We start from the raw sequence: 15,009 nt of genomic DNA on the forward strand, positions 1-15,009 counted from the left end.
ACAATATAAGTCATTTTAGCATTACCCACATTCATATTTATGTCCATGATCTAGATAGATATATATATGTCTAGATTCATTAACATTAATATGAATATGAAAAATGCTAAAATGACTTACATTGTGAAACGGAGGAGTAGGATATTAACATGGTTAAGTTACATGTTTTCAGCTTTAACCAATCACACTTAGCACTAAGGGCATGAATAATGGTACGATCACCGTAGGAGAGAATGCCACACAGTATATTTTTTTGATGTGGAGGTGAGTGAGAGGAGAGAGGATACATACGTCTATTAATTGGTAGACATATATGCTAGACACAGTATTTTACATAGATAGCTTAACAGTATATATGCACTCCATATACAAAATATAGAACCAAATTAGTAATTATATAATGTAGGTAATATGCTATATGAATTCTTTTATATATCGTGTAAATATGATGTGTGACTATTATAGGGCAACCACTCTCTGAACTAATTTTCATGTTCTTTTTGGAACATTTCACACCAACATTCCTATAATAGTATGTAAATATTGATATTTGTAGAACTACTTCCTCCGTTTCACAATGTAAGTCATTTTAGCATTTCACACATTCATATTGATGTTGATATTTATCTAGATTCATTAACATCAATATGAATGTAGAAAATGCTAGAATGACTTACATTGTGAAACAGATGGAGTACTATATTTGTCAGTTTTTATATTTGTTTATACTTATCTTTTTTATACACAAATTTTATTATTTTTTGTCTTATTTTTAAGTAATATATGAATATTATAACCCAGTCAAAGTGTGTGCATTTTTTTCTTTATTCTGTTGCAGACTATACCATACTTTCTCTTTTTGAGAAATATATGATGTGTTAGCTTTTAAAATGGCATTGACACCAAAATTTGATCATCAATATTCATTCTCATTATATTATTATTGACTATAAAACTAATACTAATTTAATGCCACAAATAATTGTATATGAGACCAATATGGTTTGATTTATTTTTTTCCAAGCCTGTCATATATGCTACAATACTCACATGTATGGGTTCAGCTAACAGGTTAGTGATAGCTAACTCGGCCAGCATAGGTGCACAGCACGGGCCAATGTAGCTAGGCCAGCTGGGATGATTGATTTTTTTTTTATAGAACGGGGATGAGAGATTAATGAGAGTGTTTAGCCTAGATAGCAGGGACGTGAGGTGAGACGACATCCAGAAGCTGCTGTTATTTTTGTTTTCTGCCGCACGAAGACAGCAATACATGCGCGAGACACTCGATCGTTTGCCGAATGCTTCATGGACACGTGGCGTAAAACTGAATGGGGGTAAACGAACCAATCAGCTTGCTGGAGAACTATTTTTATCCATCTTTTATCAATTGTATACATGTTTCCTGGAGAACTATTTTTATCCCAACCTATTATGCTATGTAGTATATGGTCATTCTTAGTTAGCTTTAACATTGTGCAATGCTATCACTGACTTTTTGTTATTAACCCATCATGGACTTGTTAACTTTTAGATAATATCCACTGGAGGAAAATGGAATTTTCTGTTGCAAACTGACGAGTACTCAGAGCATGTTCATCATGCAGGTATGCTGCGAGCCTCGTTCTTGACAAACAATTTCGGGTTCTTCACTTATTTGACATGCATTTACCTTAATGTTTCCAGTATATGTTGCCTTTTGGTACTCACAACATAACCATATGATGTTGACATAAACCATTTGTCCATTGACATCTTCCCTATAGTTAAACACATTTAAGCTAAGTTCTGAAACATGCCATGAGTACGATCAAGCCTAAATAGTATGGAGCTGTATATGTACATTTTTTTTTCAAGATGCATTCATCATATTACAATTTTCTCTCCATCGACCTAGATAGACACTGTCATTATTATGTCCAAATCACCATGCCCTATTAGTGTCTATATGCACCTTGCACTCTCGTTAAACTGAGGTCCACACCAAATTCTGGTTCCACAATGAGTTTCAGTGTTGGAGAATGCTCATAGTTTGGTGAGAGCTTCAATACAAACTTGGAGATGATGAGGGAAATTAGGGTTTTGAGTTCAGCCATAGCAAAGCCCTGACCAAGGCAAGTTCGAGCACCAGCGCCAAATGGCAAGTAGGAATGTAGCTGGGGTTGTGCATTGGAGAAGCGCTCTGGGTTGAATTCTTTCACATCTGGACCCCACAGGTTAGGATCAAGGTGCATTGTGGAAACAGGGATGTAGATGTTGACACCTTTTGGTATATGTACACCCCCAAACTTCAGTTCCTGAAGGGCCTGCCTTGATACAAAGGCACCAGCTGGGTACAAACGCAAAGTCTCCTGGATCACCATTGTCAACTACAAGCAGAGAGGACCTGGAAGTTAGTGAGCTATTGTAACAAATGTACAATTTATTGCAAAGTGCACTAATGGACTGCTCATAGTCAAGTCTTGTTTTGTTTTGCAAGATTAAAAAGATGCATTTCTTTAATTGACTGAATGGAAGATGCAGAAAAGGAAAGGAGCATATACATTCTTCATTTTCTGAAGGGACTGAGAGTCTACTGGCTGGCCTGCACAGACCTCCTGCACTTCTTCCCGTACCCTATCCTGCCACTCTGGATGTAGTCCAAGGAGCATTAGACACCAGGCAGCTGTGACAGCTGTGCTCTCATATCCTGCAAAATATATACTCTTGCAGTTATCCACTATAAAGTTCTCTGCCTCAGCGAGCTCCACCTTACTGCTGCTTGCACTAAGAAGAATTGCACGTAGTAAGTTCCTTTCTTCTCCGCTTTCCTTCACAATTTCTAGTATTAGTTTGTGCACTTGTTTGTGAAGCTCCCACGCTTGCTTGTTCCTCTTTATGGGAAAAAACCTACAACATTCAAAATTTTATCTCTTGCAACTGAATTGAAATGGGAGTTTCAACATGTTGTCTGGAACTGACAAAAGTTTTAATTTATACTCTTGCACTAAAGAAATGACATACTTGGTTACTAACCTTAGGCCAGTCATTTCAGCTAGTACATTTGGCTTGGACACAGCCTTTTGTAGTTCTCTGATCTTTAAAAATATATTCTTTCCTTTGATGTAGCTGCTTCCAAAGCATGTTCTAGAGATAACGTCTGCAGAGTAAGCCCTTATGTCATCATCAATCTTTATGTCTATGGTCCCGCCATTTTTGTCTATTCCTTCTTCCCATGACTTAAGCAGTGTTTGCGCAGAATCTACCATCAGATCCACCATGCCCTAAGTATGTGAAAAAAACAAAGAATCAGGCAGGCAAGTAACACTCATTGTTGTCTTCTGTCTAGCTGTATGCTTGTTCTTAAATCTTTGAATTCTAATTTACTGATGACAATAGGAGAAGAATAAAAAACCCTTATGTAAGTGTGATAAATAGCTCATCAGAATGATCCAATGTTACTGAAAGTGGTCCTAACTAGAGTGGGGTATCGCACGTTATCTTGGTGAATCAGAATATTGTAGTTTTGCTGTTGTGAGTGGTCCTAATCAGAAATTTTAATGCTCGTAACACATTATCTAGCTGGATCAGACTGTAGTAGTCACTCTGCTCCAGGCTCTCTTACGTTGAACTGTAATTCTAAATTGCGTTTGCTAAGCGGGAACATGTAGATCCGCATATTTATTTCTCCCTGAAACTATGAGGATAGCTTTGAATGCCTACTTGCTGGGGCCTAAGGTTTTCCTCCGATGCCTTCAAATCTTTGTTAGCAACCCAAGTCTATTTGAACATATATCTCACTGTCAGTTCTTTTTTGGTGGCTATAGTGAGAGTGACATTTCAGAGTCATTCTGGGCCTCAACCTCAAGAGTTTCAGTTTGCCATAATAATTTTTATTTGCATGTATCATAGTTGGATACTATCTGGATATTGGAACAGTGCGATATGTTGCACATACCTTGACCTTGTCCAGGAAGAACTCACGGGCAATGATCTTTCTCTGGTGTGCCCACGCCTCTCCGTTGGATTTGAGGATGCCCCCACCGAACAGGGGCTCGTGCGTCGCCTTGAGGTAGGAGCTCTTGCCCAGGTCCAACGACACACAGAGGTTGATGTCCCGAACCACGTCAGGCCGGCTCACGTGAAGGAACACGACGTTCCCCATGGAGTAAGTGAATATTGGACCTACAATTGATCATAAAGTTAAACGGTTAAGATCATATATGAATAAAAATTGTAAGATAAAAAATTAGATTCAATCGTAAGAACATATATTGAAGCTGTTTGGTTAAAGGAAACGTATGCCTTTTCTGCCCTTTAAGGGCAGAAACCCACTCTTATTCCCTTTAGTTATACTGTACTACCCTATGTATTCATGTTGGTTTTCCTCTGAAAGTACGACAAGGGATCATTTTATCATTCGTCAATCGATCTGATAACAGAGCTATTGAAACACACGATTGAGAAAATAGAGGAGTAGGAGAAAAATACATGGTTAGCAGGGTTGCACATATAAAATAAAAGACTGCAATAAACATGATAAAAAAATAACCGTTTGGTTAGGCTATGGAAACCATAGGAATTAGAGAGATAATAAAAGACTTGAAAGGAAATTTTTCATGAGGTCTAAAACTCATGTTGAATTTTTTCCAAAACTTGCATGGATTGAAATTTCATAGAATTAAATAGGGTAAAATCATTTGTTTCAAAGGAGCATTTATGAAAAATTCTGTAGGATTGCAATCATGCAAAATTTCTATTCATATTCTAAAGTACCGGTTTCGGCATACACTCTCCAGTGCTAGCTAACTGACCAATGATAGTGTAACATGTCGGAGCTATGTTGATCACAAAGAATCCAGTCCAGAAATGCCACACACGCATCCGCTTGTCCAAATCAATCCAACATGGAAACGGAGGAACATTTGGGACCATCAATTTGGTAGTATCATGCCTGGCTCGAGAGCGCTGCCCCTATCGGAAAGCATCAGCTGGATGCCCTGCCGGGAACTGACACTGTGGCACCGCGTACGATTCGGCCCCGTGCCGCCCGATCGAAAACCAAGGCGCGCCGTGCAGAGGCCAAAACCCGGCAGGATAGACAAAAATAACCCGCGGCGGCGACCATCTACGGAACAACAGTAATACAACATGTACTGCTGGAGTGTATAAAGTGAATTGACCGTCTTTCCCTATCAGCTTAGACTTTTAGGTGTAACTGGCTGGTGCATACAACTTAATATGGTATCAGAGCCAGAGGTCTCGAGTTCGAATCTTGGCTGGCGCGCAATTGAATAAAAATAATTGTAGTCCGCTCCAATATTCCACGCTTGAGACTTGAGGGGGTCTCGCGTGAGGGGGAGTGTTGGAGTGTATAAAGTGAATTGCCCGCCTTTCCCTATCATTTTAGGCTTTTAGGTGCAACTGGCTGGTGCATGCAACTTAATACGTACGTCAGGCGCTGCCGGTCTCACGCCTCCCTGGCGGCCGCCACCTCACCCAACCAGGGGACGCCGCCGCGCGCCCCCCCGCCCCCGTCCCCGTCCCACCCTGTTGATCTCACACGATCACATCGCAAACGCCGGCAACGGTTCGGAAATGGGATAATTAGGCACATCGCTCACCATCAAGGCTGGATGCTATGCCGTTGGCTAGATTACAAGTGGTTGTTCGAGGCTGAGTGGCTGATATAAAGGTCCTAATTAATAATAAATGGAGTAATCTTTTTAAAAAATGTTAAAAACAACTTTCTTATTCTTTTCATGTTCTCGTTGAAAAATTCTCAAGACTTTTCACGTACTCGTTGAAAAATTGCTCTTTTCAGGTATTCCATGGCTGTTGTGGGCCTGGACTTGATTTCCTCACGCCTCATCCATCGACACGTACGTGCGGCCGGCGTTGCATGCGGTTGTCGTAGGTGGCCGCGCGCTTCTATCCGGGAACAGGCGCTCACCCGTCTAAACGACGTGATATGTCGGGGTTTTGGTGCTACATGCATTGCTAACTATGCAAGCCATGCCCAACCACCAATCGGGTAACCGATCTTCGATCGTGCACTAGCTAGTAGGAGTAGTAGCTAATAGCTCTGCATCAGGATTCAGGAGCTAGCCGTCAGCGCCATGCAAGGCTGCGAGACGCGCCGGCTATATGCGATAAATAAATTGATCTTGATGCCTCTTATCTTTTTGTGATTCATACTCATATTATTGAGATGTGACTTGATTGTGCCCCCGATGGGACTTTGATTGTTGAATTTGATGGCCTTTTGCGAATTGGTTTTATAGCGTTGTTGACTCGTCGCACCATCGATTGATTGCAGTTGGTGTGTTGTATATTCCCTCGGTCCACATATATAGTGAATTCTAGGTTTTATAGAGTTTAAGGCTCGGGTGAAATTGCTTTCATATCTTGAAAGTTTACTTGATTAAGAAAGACTATGACTAGTGAGCAATAAATATAGTGGTTAGATGATATAGGTAAAGTATACTTCAAAATCTCTTAAATTCGTGGACATAATATGAATTTTTGAACATAAAGTCTCTTATATATATCCTATATTTGTGGATAGAGTGGATATTTAGGAAGAAATAAAATAAAATGAATACTTTTTAAGTTGAGGGGAACGTATCCTATGCACACACATCTTCTCGTGTATACACTATACACACCAACTAACAACCTTCACAAAAAAATTCTAGAAAAATATATACATATACTTTTATTTGTATCATAATTATGTCTAAAGTCTCGTCTTCAAAATCATTCTATATATGGAGCAACAAAAAAGACAAAATTTTGGACTATTTATACCCTTAAAATCATCAGAACTTTTATCTTAGGCTAAAATATAATGAATTCAAGGTTAAAACTTTATACATAAGTATAATGCTATTAAAAGTACATGTACATTTTTTCTAATTTTTTTAGTGAAATGCGTTAGTTGGTATGCATAGTGTGTACACGGAAAGTTTATGTCCACGGGATATCATATGTATATATGATGTGGAATTGATGTGGTGCATAATTAATTGGTTTAGGCTTTACTAAATATGATATGTTGTATAATTAATTGAATTTTGATTAATATAAACTTAAAAAATAGATTCATTATATATTTTTAAAGCAAGTTTTTGCGCAAAATATATCGTTTAACAGTTTGAGAAACGTGTTAATGAAAATTGACATGTCCTGTCTCACATAGCTACATGACTGATCCTTGGGAAAAAAAATTCTTTATTTGTTTCTAAAGTTGATCGATTCTCTCATTTTATCATGTTAAAATTGGATTTTTTTTCCTTTTATGCTCTTCATTCTCAAATTTTGTTTTTTATTTGTACTTTCCGTGAGTTCTCTGTCAACATAGCATTAATTAGTGCATGTGTGAAAACATGATTTTGCCATTGTGCATCATTTTCTGTGTATCAACAAAGCTTGTTTATTAATTATAAATAAATTATAGATTAGGTTTTCACGGTTAAGATGTATCCAAAAATAAATGAAGCAACAACAATAGTTTTAGGGAAGACTTTTATACTGCTTCTTAGCTTAGTTGTTGAAAGTCCTAGACTGCAAAATAAAAACAAAAATAGCTATAAAATTAAGTTTTAAAATTTAAATTTGACTGACTGATAAGATGACGAGCAGTCAATGACAATTAATTTCACACAATATACTAAATTTAAAGAATTTCGCATAACTCCTGATTACGAAAATACCATTTAGGTTCAGGAGAGAAATTCAACCTTTTGTGCATAACAAGCTAGTATAGAAATTGCTGACCATGCATGAAACAAGTTAAGGGGAAAAAGTTGTGTTTTCACCCGCCTAGTAACGACGGTAGGTTGATGGAAAGCTAACGGAAAGGACAAATAAAATATGAAAAGAATGAGAATGAGGAGCAAATTTCACGAGAGCAAATAAGGGAATCAATCAATTCCGAAGGGCATCTGGAAAGCTAACGAAGAAGTTTCTCCTTGGTTTTAAGTGGAAGTCTAGTGCATCTGAACAGGCTGGCAAAAATTTCAATTTCCTGCGGTAACTAAAACTATTTGACTAATCGCCGGGTACCAAATTAATATGATTGCATTCTAGTGAAATCATATCATCTGAACAACAGATTTAATTAAATGCATGCTCGACTGCGATCTTTCAAATAGGGAAAAAGGCTAGGTTACTTTTATGGGAGCAGAGTTGCACATGGTGCAGCATGTATACTCAGCTTGATCCCAGCAGTACTTGTCCTTTTGCATCGTTTCGGGCCAAAACTATATGACCATTATTCACCCCCGTTACATAATATAAGGAATTTTGATATTTTATTTGTATTGTTTGACCATTCATCTTATTTAATTTTTTAAAATTATTATTTTTTTGACTTACTTTATTATCCAAAGTATTTTAAGCACAATTTTTGTTTTTTATATTTGCACACTTTTTTTTAATAAAACGAATGGTCAAACAGTGCAAGCAAAATGTTAAAATCCCTTATATTATATTATGGGACAGAAGGAGTACTAGCTTATATATAGATTATTAATTGGTCACCTCGACACTCATTCCAGCTTAATTTCTTTATGATTTTAACCCCTTTCAAATCTTTACATTACTTGTCATGATCTTCACCTTTCTATCAAATAGCTAGGGTCCAAAGAAGTTGTAGAAGAAGGTGATGGCCAGCTCACCTAATGTAATCTTGCTATCCAACAGTAACAGCGACGGGGAGGGTTGCTTAATTAGCAGCAACGAGTTGGACGTGAACAGTAGTTTAGCCAAGCTGTTAACGTTGGGATGGCTACAATTAAAGTAAGATCAACATCAAGATGCAAATGGTGGATTGATTAATTAATTTTAGAAGTAATCATTTCCGGGGCCTGAAAAGGATGTCACTTGGTGACACAGTAGATATATAACGTCGTAATACCTTTTTTTTTTCATTGAAAGAAGAAATTAAACCTTTTCCGTTTTGGCTACTCGAAATTCTGTCTCAGTGGCTTGGCTAGCTCAGTAATGAATCAATTATTGAGCGACTCTGTGTTCTGTTACTGTAGTATATTGCACTCACTGAGTTGCACGGCTGCTGCCATAATCTGTTAACTCAGTGATGTTATTTTTAACCAATCCTAGAGAAGCCCAGATTCCATAGGTCTCTAGCTACTAGTACCTAAATTTGTGGGACCCATGGTTCCCTGAACCCACATTTTAAATATAATATAATATACTTATGGTTACTCTTATACTCACTTTTACATTTACTGTCAAATATAATTGATATCGCCAACGGTTGCGGAGATATATAGACCAACAGTCCAATAGTACATCATGGTCAAACAAACTTGAGTGAAAACACCAGTACTGATAATAGCCATATTTACCTTAGATGCGATTAGTGTTAGTTTTGGTTTCTTCTAATAATTGGCCTTTGTATGCAGTACGTGCCCACTGCCCAGCCTCTTTGGAAGATTAATTAATTGAAGAAAACATTGAATATTTTTTTTATATTAACTAACTAGGCAACAAAATAAATTAAAACGCTAACGCCAACGTAAGCAGAGCAATGATAGAATGATAGATAGATCACACACATGCACCACCAAAATTAATTAAACGATCGTTCGATCGAGCAGCTGGTGAGGCGATCGAGAGAGAGCACGTACCGTAGTCTTTCCTCCACTTCTCGTAGAAGGGCAGCACGGCGGGGCGGTAGTCGTGCACGATGCCGCCGCCGTCGCCGCCGCCGCCGCCGCCGTCGCGTGCTCGTCGTCGGCGTCGCGCCTCCGCCAGCTGCTGCCTGGCGGCGGCGATGGCCTCCCGCATGTCGGCGAGGTTGCCGTAGGGGAAGGAAGGGCGCGGCCCGCCGATGCCCTGCCTCCTGAACTCGGCGAGCACCCGCCGCGGCGCCACCCACACGACGCGGTACAGGTACGCCGCGAGGCAGCACGCCCCCACGCACCACAGGCTCACCAACACCTTCGCCGCCACCACCACCACCATGCCCACCTCCATCTCTCTCTCTCTCACTACGACTCTCTCTACGACGTTAACTAACTAAGCTTCTCCTCCTAGTGTTTGTGTGTGTGTGTGTGTGTGCAGAGAGAATGTGAGTGTGTGTGTGTGTGTGTGTTTCAGCTGGTCGTCAGTGTTGTGCGTGTATGTATAGACGGTGTACTCCAGCCGGGGGGGAGAGGGGGTTGCGAGAGCTAGAGTCCAAATGGTGACTTTGGCGCAAAAATAAAGGGATACTGAAAAAAAAGAAGGGAAGTGGCACTCACACATGTTGTACATGTATGTATGCTACTTCGTCTGTTTCATAATATAAGACTGTCTAGTATTGCTCAAATTCATATATATGTTAATGAATCTAGACATATATGTGTACATAGATTCATTAATATCTATATGAATACGGACAATGCTAGAAAGTCTTATAATCTGAAAAAGAGGTAGTATGTTATGTTAGCTAGGGGGTGTAATAATACAATGCCTCCAAAGTGCAATGTCTATCCATTATGTTGATCGGATCCCTTATGTTTTAGCTTTGTTGGTGAATATCCATCTCGTCTCTGTGATGAATGAACAGATCAGGGGAGAGCTAGCTGAAGTGCAGCTCTCAACTAACCGATCTTATCCCGGCAAAGACGTGCGACAACCTAGCTGCTCATTATATTTTCGCCTTTTCGGGTGTAAAAATTAGTCACATCGATCATTGGATACGGATGGCAGGATGGGGCTTTGGTCGCCTGTAGTCACTAGTTTTTCACAAGCAATGCATGGGTGCAAAAGGGGTAAAGATGCATGGGGTGTTTGCTTTCACCCATTCGATCGGATCAATAATTGGCATAGTGTGTCCAGGGTTTGCATTATCGTCGGTTTACGTTCGGCAACAGGGATTTGCTATTAGTGTGTGGTAACGGAAATCACAATGTATATTCACCAAGTTTAATTTTTATTTTTAAGATAATATTTTTTGTGTAAAATTTGTCTAGTTTTTATTGGTTTTGCTTGGTAAGTGGTTTGGTTATACCGCTAACCGACGGTAACAAAAAACCAAAACCCTGACAGTGTGCCATTTATTTAGGAGCAATTTTACGGTCTTTAAGGATGTACATGAGGTACCATGTTTTTTATTGTAAATTTGGTATTTCTGGGTACCTACTACCTTGTCCCAGAAAAAGATAAACTCTAGCTACGAGTCCAGGTTCGTAGCTACTAACATGGACATATGCATGTGTCCAGGTTCGTGGTTAGGATTGGACTTTTTTTTGGGATGGATGGGTAGTTACTGTTAGGTATCAAATTTTATAATAAATTTTTAGTATCTCATGTTGCCTCCTCAAGAATTGTAAAATTGATATTTATTTAGAGTGTGAATATGTGTGCACCTTGATTCAATGTACGAGCAGAGGCCTTGGATCTGCAATTGTAAGTACAAAATGTTTCGTAAAAGAAACCGAGTGAAAAAGGGAGAAATGAAGTCCATCTCCGGTACACAAAACGATGTATGCACTAATGCATGATTAATTAAATTTAGCTATTTTTTTAAAAAATATATTAACATAATTTTTAAAGAAACTTTCATATAGAAAATTCTTGCAAAATACACACCGTTTAGCAGTTTAAAAAACACGCGTGCGAAAAATGAGAGAGATGAGTTGGGAAAGTGAAAAAAGAACTCAGCCGTATATCAACTAAGAACAAGTTGAAGGAGAAGAAAATCCATATTTTTTTAAAAAAAGAGGAAAATCAGTATTATGCGCATTGCTTTGATTCCGAAAGGAGAAACGAAGTCCATACATTAATGATATCTTTTGTTTTTGCTTGGACATATTTTTGATATCGACTAACAAACAGGACAAAAAAAAATGTGATTCCACACGTGGGAGTGCAAAAGGAAAAAAATAAAGCCTATATATATTATTAACATATTAGTTATATGGACAAAAAGGAAGGCCGAAGAGGCATGTTTTGAGCACGTATCTGAATTCTATGGACATTACTTAAAGAGAGCGCTCCCCACATATCAATGGCAGATAGATTCGATCCTCTCTGCGATCGATCTCACGAAAGAAGAAAAGGCGAAAATTGGACATGAGCACAAAGTATAATCACACAATATATCAGTGCTTTTGGAGTAGTCTTTCAATCGATCTGCCATACATATATTTCTCCACATACGTTGTACTATTATTTAAAAGTAAGTGTTGATGTTGGATGTCTCTAGCTAGCTAAGTATCATGCTTGTGCGGCCGTGCATGCATACAACGGATATATAGGAATATATATATTACATCGTTTGTCTAAATCGGACAATCCAAAAATATCAAGAGCTCCATCGATTGGCGACGAGCTGATCATTATAATGCCAAATGATTTATTAGCGACCCAAGATTAGTATATATATATCCTTGAAGACTTAAAAGTCGGATGCTGAAAAAGTAAATACATCAAAAATATCCTAAAATCATCTCCAAAATTAAATTTTAAATTAAATTTTCGCAGCGCTTAATTTCATATAGGACAAACAATGAGACTGCAAGAGTTTTATGTGTTGCTGAATTGGCGGATCCTTAGTCCTTACATGTGTGTTGCTATCATCCTTGTAGCTATCGTGGGAGATGATTTATAGCCTTCTTGGCACATTTCTTTCTAAAAGGCTACATTTATTTTAAATTTTAGAATTTGGTTTTTAAAGTTAATTTTAAGAGTTTTCTTGGCCTCTTTTATTGCTCAAGCCTTTATTTCACGATTGTTAAGAAGATGACTAATTTTTTAACCCAAAACTATTTAAAATAACACATTTAAAAATTTAATTTCTTATGGTACTATCGAAGTGGAGTTTCGTCCGTTCGTCTGTCATCCCTCTCCCGTTGCTCACGCAGCAAATTAAAAATTTGCTCCGCGTAAAAACCTAGCTAGCCCATTAAAAAAAAAAAACAACCCACCCTCTATATAAAAAGAGTCCCAGGACTAATATAAAAACTGCATATAGGAAAAAGGAGGAATTAATTGGTGCTAAGAGACCCACACCTGCAACCAAATGAAAACCAACCCTTTGCATTCTGCGTTAACCAAATAGGGCGGAAAGAGGAGAAAAACAACCATACTTATACACCAAATGTCAACCTGGAATATTTCTTTTACCTTGCATGAGTTGCATGACAAATTTAGATTTCTGTTGCAAACGTATAGGCAATTATCTGGTACTTTAGAAAATGCAACCAAGGTGAAGCCTTAATTTTTTATTACAGGAAACGATAAGGGAAATGTGGATGGTGGCAGGTAGATTTACATGCCCAATAGCTGTAAAACAAGATACCCGATGACAGTACAGTTGCAGTGAGAGAGATAGAGCGCTGATGGATTACAGGTTGGTTCTGGGCTGTCCGGCTGGAGTTGCGCCCACAACTGTGAGGCAGTACGAAACATTAGATCATCTGGGGGCCTTTGCATTGCATTGCCTTTGCCCTGCATGCCTGGCCTGACCAAGCTGAGCAAAGCCCGGCCGGCCACCAGCCGCAGCCAGCCCATGTGCCATTCATCAATTCCTCTCCTCGCCTCGTACAACAGCGTGCAGGCTTTACACCTGCCTGCCGCCCTCTGGATTAGTTTCACTGCTCGCTTTATATCCATAAATATAAAGGATTTTAGATTGTTTAGTAAAGTTAAACATAAAATTGCTTTGATGTATTGAAGAGTTTATTACTTGATTAGAAAAAACAATATCCTTTTACAGTGATTAATTGTAAGGTATCTCACATACCTCCCAAACTCCTAAAAATCCACCGTTGATTTTGGGAGGGTAATTAAGGAAAAAAAATTACGCAAACATGGTTTGCATTGTGATTTGTCCTTAGACGTGATTTTTTTGTCCTTAGACGTGATTTTCTCTAATTCCCTTGCATTTGTTCATTTCTTCTCCCACGGCGATGAACCCCTTATCCCTGATTTTCATCTTCCTAATCACCATAGATTTATAAATTTATTGCATCTTGAACTATTATATCAGTTAATTAATATTTAGTTACATATGATTAATTATATAGTTTTATAAGTAGTTACATGACCTATCATGCCAATAAATTACTTATTTTTACTATTAATTTCGTAATTCCTGATCAATTACTTAGTTTTGGTACATGATCTGCAGCAATTCGTGATCGATATTGACACCCTGTAATCAGCGTTGCTAGCTCCTGAGTGTCATCTTTAAATTCCTGTTAATATATTTTTACCGTTTTGCCTTTCACACTTTGACGTGGTAATGATACAAATTATCTACTTAACCTTCCACTAAATTACCTAGCCCACATATCAAATACCTTCTAATAGGTACCTTTGTGTTTCAAATCGTTAGATTGAACAGAATCAACGGATCTCGTTATTTTGAGAAACACGGATCTTTCGGCTAGATTAATAAGATGGTGGGCTAGACGACCTGGGTTTGAAGCTTCACCCCTTGTAGTTATTTGATATTAGGTCCTTTCGTAATATTGATGTCTTTTTTCTTAGATCTCCTTATTTCCAAGCACAATAGAAGGTATTGAGAAGATAGTGCTCCTAGCAATGTACTGTTGTCTGACAGAATTGAGAAGATAGTGCTCCAAAACCCCTTAAATTTGTGAATAATTTTTAAACCCCAGAATATGTTACTCCTTATATCTTAAAATATAAGAATCTACAATCGGATATGATATTTTCTAATACTACGAATTTGAACAGACAACCTGTCTAGATTCGTAGTACGAGAAAATATTCCATATGATGTTACTCCCTCCGTCCCATAAAAACCCAACCAGTATTAAATATAACTCATCCTAGTACTACGAATCTGGACAAATATATGTCCAGATTCGTCGTACTATAATGTGTCATATTCAGTTCTAGATTAATTTTTTTTAAGGACGGAGGGAGTATATTCCATTATTTTAGGACGGACTACTGTATACTACCTCCGTCCCAAAATAAGTGCAACCATGAGTTTCTGCGCCCAACTTTGATCGTCCGTTTTATTTGAAATTTTTTTATAATTAGCAG

At 38.2% G+C, this 15,009-nt stretch overlaps 1 protein-coding gene across 1 annotated transcript; it reads right to left on the reverse strand.

Annotated features, from left to right (window-relative positions):
- Positions 1 to 1,727: 1,727 nt before the first annotated feature.
- LOC127766774 (cytochrome P450 714B2) lies at positions 1,728 to 10,175 on the reverse strand. Its single transcript, XM_052291916.1, has 5 exons — positions 9,633 to 10,175; positions 3,938 to 4,164; positions 3,016 to 3,263; positions 2,544 to 2,889; positions 1,728 to 2,369 (listed from the first exon to the last, which is right to left on the reverse strand). The coding sequence occupies exons 1-5, from the start codon at positions 9,979 to 9,981 to the stop codon at positions 1,938 to 1,940; spliced, it is 1,602 nt and encodes a 533-aa protein (XP_052147876.1). The 5' UTR covers positions 9,982 to 10,175; the 3' UTR covers positions 1,728 to 1,937.
- Positions 10,176 to 15,009: the final 4,834 nt, after the last annotated feature.

This window comes from Oryza glaberrima, chromosome 3 (assembly GCF_000147395.1).
Source record: "Oryza glaberrima chromosome 3, OglaRS2, whole genome shotgun sequence".
Lineage (NCBI taxonomy): Eukaryota > Viridiplantae > Streptophyta > Magnoliopsida > Poales > Poaceae > Oryza > Oryza glaberrima.